Source organism: Primulina tabacum, chromosome 9 (assembly GCF_025594145.1).
Source record: "Primulina tabacum isolate GXHZ01 chromosome 9, ASM2559414v2, whole genome shotgun sequence".
Taxonomy (NCBI): Eukaryota; Viridiplantae; Streptophyta; class Magnoliopsida; order Lamiales; family Gesneriaceae; genus Primulina; species Primulina tabacum.
The window spans coordinates 30229679-30235745 of record NC_134558.1 but is presented as its reverse complement, the minus strand read 5'-3'; the positions used below and the strand labels follow the sequence as shown (position 1 = coordinate 30235745).

Here is a 6067-nt window from a genome sequence, read left to right as displayed (position 1 = left end):
AAGTGGATGGAAGCAGAGCCTTTGGCCAGAATCACTGAGAACGACGTCCTGAAATTCTTTTGGAAGAGTATAGTATGCAGGTACGGGGTACCTAGGAGGCTGATATCCGATAATGGGAGAGAGTTCCAAGGGGCCAAAATCGAAGCTTGGTGTAAAGAGATGAAGATCCAACAATTCTTTACCTCTGTAGATTACCCGCAGAGTAATGGCCAGGCGGAGGTGACTAATCGGACGCTGGTACAGGGTCTGAAAGTTCGACTGGGCAAAGCCAAAGGCAATTGGGTGGATGAGCTACCAAGTGTCTTATGGGCATACCGAACCACTCCGAGAAAGGGAACCAAAGAAACTCCTTTCAGTTTGGTCTACGGTAATGAAGCAGTGCTCCCGGCTGAGATCGGGTTGGAATCGGCAAGGGTGATGTTTTATGACGAGGACAATGGTGCGAGACGCGCTACTGACCTTGATCTTTTGGAAGGAAAAAGGGAGGCTGCCAGCATTCAATTGGAAGCTTATAAGAACCGCATTGCACAGTCTTATAATCGAAGAGTCGTGCAGAGAAACTTTCAGGGGGTGACTTGGTTCTGAGGAAGGTGCAAGAAGAGCAGAGAGGAAAACTAGACCCAAAGTGGGAGGGTCCCTTCAAAGTGATCGAGAGGCTGAGCTCTGGAGCCTATTACTTAGAGAATGCGCAAGGCAAAGCTTTGAAGAGGCCTTGGAATGCTTATCACCTTAGGAAGTATTATTCTTGATTCTGTCGTCGATGTATTTTACTTTCTGAACTTTCTTATGTAATCCATTGGAATTCAATAAAACCAAGTTCTTCTTTTCGAATTTATGAATGTTGTTATATTATGATGGTGTTGATTTTTATTTTCCTACTATGGCATCGCCTAATAGAGGAGCAGAGGGCAGGAGAAAATTTTATTTTCCTACTATGACATCGCTTAGTAGAGGAGCAGAGGGCAGGAGAAAATTTTATTTTCCTACTAAAGGCATCGCCTAGTAGAGGAGTTAGAGGGTGATGATGTTGATTTTCCTGCTAAGGTGTCACCTAGCAGAGGAGAAGAGGGTGGAGGTGGTAAATTTTTATTTTCCTGCTAAGGTATCACCTAGCAGAGGAGTTAGAGGGTGATGGTGTTGATCATTATTTTCCTACTAAGGCATCGCCTAGTAGAGGAGCAGAGGGCAGGGAAAAATTTTATTTTCCTACTAAGGCATCGCCTAGTAGAGGAGCAGAGGGCCGGAGAAGATTTTTATTTTCCTACTAAGGCATCGCCTAGTAGAGGAGCCGAGGGCAGGGGAAAATTTTATTTTCCTACTAATGCATCGCCTAGTAGAGGAGCAGAGGGCCGGAGAAAATTTTATTTTCCTACTAAGGCATCGCCTAGTAGAGGAGCAGAGGGCCGGAGAAGATTTTTATTTTCCTACTAAGGCATCGCCTAGTAGAGGAGCAGAGGGCAGGGGAAAATTTTATTTTCCTACTAAGGCATCGCCTAGTAGAGGAGCAGAGGGCCGGAGAAAATTTTATTTTCCTACTAAGGCATCGCCTAGTAGAGGAGCAGAGGGTGGAGGGGGTTGATTTTTATTTTCCTGCTAAAGTATGGCCTAGCAGAGGAGTTAGAGGGTGATGATGTTGATTTTTCTGCTAAGGTGTCACCTAGCTGAGGAGTTAGAGGGGGGAGGTGGTGAATTTCTATTTTCCTGCTAAGGTATGACCTAGCAGAGGAGTTAGAGGGTGATGGTGTTGATTTTTATTTTCCTGCTAAGGTATGGCCTAGCAGAAGAGTTAGAGGGTGATGATGTTGATTTTCCTGCTAAGGTGTCACCTAGCAGAGGAGTTAGAGGGGGGAGGTGGTGAATTTCTATTTTCCTGCTAAGGTATCACCTAGCAGAAGAGTTAGAGGGTGAGGATTTTATTTGCCCTGGCAGGTTAATAATATCATAGACAAACTCGTGAGAAGCAGTAAATTCAAATGCAAAATATTCAAGGTTGCATAAATAAAACGAGTTCGTACATGTCAAAAGTGCGCAAGAGGAAATAACCAAATGTAAACATCGCAAAAGTCGCATAATCCTATGGAAAGTAAAGCAATGCAGAAAATAACATAAATAAAGGAGCTCAATCTAAGAATCAGGGGGGAGACTCGATATGAAGCCCTCAAGGTCCATGAAGTCAGTAAGGGCGCCTGGCGGAGGATAGCCCTGAGCCTTGAAGAGGCCGACTGCACCCTCGAAACCCACCCTCAGGTAGTGAAAAGCTTTCGGGCCACAGATCTCGACAAATTCTTCGGATTTGAGAAATTCCTCTTTGAAGGAGGAGGCTTCTGCAACATGTCGTGCCTTGGCGTCTTTAAGCTCAGCCTGTGAATTCTTTAATTCTTTCTTCAGCTTCTGGATCTCTTTAGCTTGATCCTCTATCAGCCGCTGAGACTCCTGCTTCTGTTTTGAGAGCTCGCCGCATTGGATCTGGGACTCCGACAATTGAGCTTGGGACTCCGAAAGCTCCTCAGCATGCGACACTTTCATCTCATCAATAGTAGCCTGGAGCTTTTCGCGGAGATCCTGACCCTCACGTAATTCTTGACAAGAGTCGGATCGAGCGGCGTGAGCGCGCTCAGCCAACTCCCCCACGTACATCATGCCCTGCATAAGTAGACAAGGGTGAAAAGACGACAAGAAGATCAAATGTATATTAAACATCAATCTAAAGGTTATAAGGAGAAGTATACCTCGGTGACACTGCTGCATGTCCGGCGGAGGAGGTCTGACCACCCCAGTGAACTCATGAACGCTGCATCGGCGTCGGAAGGAAGCTGATACATTATCTTCCGAGCCAGATGAGTAGGACCCCGCCCCACGATGCCCGAATCCGAAGTGTATAGAGGATGCACCGTCGATTCAAGGGGAGGCCCCTCATCGGGCTCGGACCCCTCTGGAGAAGAGACCGATACGACAGAAATCTCAGAAATCTTGCGCTTGCCATGCTGAGGGGCTGACGGGCTAAGATCAGTGGATGCTTTTTGCTTACCAAACGGAGGAGGGGACTTGGCGCGAGGAGGTGGCGAGGAGGCTCGCTTTGAGGCGGAGGAGGAGGAGCCTGCCTTCTTCTTCTTCGCAGCAGTAGGGGAGCTAGGGGAGCTAGCAGGCTTCTTCGCGGTAGTAGAACAGGAACCTGTTTTTTTTTTATCAGCAACAGAACAATCTCCCTTTGGGCCCATCGTGACTGCCGGGGTAACGGACTTCTGGGGTGCTGATGAGGAACCCCCGGCCTTCGTCTTGGAAAGTTCACGGAGAAATAGGGCATTCATGACTCTAGTACCTGCAAGCAGAGACAAGGAACCAAATAAGAATGTTATCAAGTAACATAATAAACAAAAGAAAAACAAGAAGTATGGAAAGATGAGAATATCTACCATCATTCTCCTTCAACTTAATTTTAGCGGGACTTAACCCGGCATGACATAGGAGATCCTCATATAGAATTTTGGGAATGTTAAAGCATCGATCTCCTAGTACACTCATTATCTGCAGGTACTCCTCATCTTTCTTGTAACTCTTGGAAAGTTTGGGTTTAGTGAAGACAGGGTACCAATCGGCAAAGCAAGTCAATTCTTTGGGTGGCTGTACAAAAAAGAAGTATTTTTTTCAGTCCTTCACATGACTGGGGGCCCCATCGAACAGTTTGTGGCTAGACCGGGAGGTTACATAGAAAGTTCCATCTTTTGACCTGGACAAAACTAAGAAGTAGGAAAAGGTGGTGCAATTTAAAGGGAGGTTTAAGGCCCTGAGTAACACAGCGAAACAACTTATTAAACGGAAAGCATTGGGTGTGAGTAAACCTAAATGCACCTGGTAGTACTTTCTTAATTATTGAAAGAAATGGCACAAAGGGAAACGGAGACCAGCATCAAAATGATGCTGAAAGAAGGTATAGTAGCCCTTAGGGGCTGAATAGGGCCGGTCCTTTGGGCCAGGAATGATGATCTGGTGAGAGGAAGGAATGTGCCACAGAGTCCTAAGTTGTGACTCGCTACCAGGAGGGATGTGGGATGACAAGTGACCGTACCATAGGTTATCTGCTTCAGATATATTCATTTGTTGGATCACGTGACGAACTTCCTTACCCGGACGACTATGAGTGGTGACTTCCTCCTCAGGAGGATCAATGGTAAAATCAGGATCGGCTAGGGAAGTCCTACTCTGGCTAGACTCGCTAGACCCGCTAGATCTCTCAGAGCAACTCGAGTAACTAAACTTGGAATCGGAAGAAGACATGAGTATTAAGGATAATCAAACAGGTAAAGGAGAGAACTGACCCGGGTAAGGCGCAGAAAAATACTCGAAAGATAGGACCGCAAGAATGAACAAGTGTTGAGCTCGTGGCAGGGGCGAGCGTGGCACGGCGGGGCGAGCTCGTGGCAGGGGCGAGCGTGTGGTTTGGCGAGCTCGTGGCAGGGGCGAGCGTGCGGTCGGGCGAGCTCGTGGCAGAGGCGAGCCTGGCACGGCGGGGCGAGCTCGTGGCAGGGGCGAGCGTGCGGCCGGGCGAGCTCGTGGCATGGTATGTGCGCGGAAGGGGCGAGGCGCTCGGGCGAGCGTGACAGGAGCGAGCAGATGCCGGGCGAGCACCTGGCGGGGTGGTGAGCTCGGCTGGGGCGAGGCAGCGGCGAGGGGCGAGCGTGCACTCGTGCGGGGCGGGGAGCGCACCGGGCGAGCGGGCTGCTGGACGAGTATGCGCGCGGGGGCGAGCGGCTCGACGGGCGAGTGTGCGCGCTGGGCTAGCACGCAGCGGCAAGGGGCGAGCGTGCACTCGTGCGGGGCGAGGAGCGCACCAGGCGAGCGTGTTGCTGGGCGAGTATGCGCGCAGAGGCGAGCGGCTCGGCGAGCGAGTGTGCGCCCTGGGAGAGCGTCTCGGCGGCGAGCTTACGATGTGGGCGAGCGTGCACCTGTGCGTTCGGGCGAGGGCGAGCTGGATGCTCGGGCTAGGGCGAGCTTGGAGCTGGCAGGGGCGAGCGGTGAGCGTGGGGCGTGTAGGGGTGAGGGCGTGCGCTCGTGCAGGGGCGCTGGGCAGGCTCGACGAGAGAAGAGCTCGTGGCTTGGGCTCGGGCGAGGCGCGCTGCAGGGCTCGGGCGAGGCGCGCGCTGGCTAAGACGAGGCGTGCGATGGCTTGAGCGAGAGTGGGACGGCGCGCAGTGGTGGCCGGGGCGGCGGACTAAAGTGACGGTGGAGTTGTGGTGAGGCGGCGCTCGGGTTAACGCGCAGGTAAAGCGTGGGCAGGGAGGAGCTGGTGAATGAATTTCAGCGGAAATTTTTGTGAGAGAAGTAAGAATAAAATGAGAAGGTGGCCTCTATTTATAGGGGAGCTCAGCCCATACCTTACCATTTAGGAGGAGATTGTGATTTGATTTGATATCTTTCCCTCCAGATTAAGATTGCGATTTGATTTGTTTCCAAATCTTGGGAGACTGGAGAACGGCAGGAAAAATGCATGGCCTCACCCCTGACCGGGCAAGTCGATCCCCGCGACCTGACAGGGCAGGTCGATCCCCGTAAGTTTCGCAGCGGCAAACATCGTTCGTTAACGACAAACGAATTAAATTTTTCTATTACGGTACGTCCTCGTCGCCGATAAACCAAGGACAACACAACTAATCGAACTTTGAACCTACGATTCAGTTCGACTCGGGAGGGGGAGATTGGTGATATCCCATGGATGGGCCTAGCCCAGATGGAAGACATGGATGGGCCCACTTCTCTTGGCTCATCCCTAGCCCAAATAGAAGACAAGCCCATCAAGGGCCCATGTATCCTCCTATAAATACCAGGTTTGATTGTTCAGTTAAGCTATTCACTATATTGTTTTCAGCAGCGCCCTTAGCTGCTCCCCCCATATATCCTCAGTCTCTGACTTGAGCATCGGAGGGGCTACGCCAGGACACCCTCCTGGCCCCCTCCTAACGGTCTTATTTGTGATTTCAGGCCCAGGGTAATTTTGAAGCCCGTGTCTGGATTTATGACGGTTGCGTGGATCGGACCCTAAATTTCCCATTAGTATCAGTATTCATCTACA

General features: G+C 50.5%; 1 protein-coding gene across 1 annotated transcript; it reads right to left on the bottom strand.

Moving 5' to 3' along the window:
- Positions 1–1136: 1136 nt before the first annotated feature.
- On the bottom strand, positions 1137–3432 carry LOC142556513 (uncharacterized). The gene is made up of 3 exons (XM_075667970.1): positions 2730–3432; positions 1717–2643; positions 1137–1493 (listed from the first exon to the last, which is right to left on the bottom strand). The coding sequence occupies exons 1-2, from the start codon at positions 3417–3419 to the stop codon at positions 2125–2127; spliced, it is 1209 nt and encodes a 402-aa protein (XP_075524085.1). The 5' UTR covers positions 3420–3432; the 3' UTR covers positions 1137–1493; positions 1717–2124.
- Between the last annotated feature and the right edge of the window lie 2635 nt (positions 3433–6067).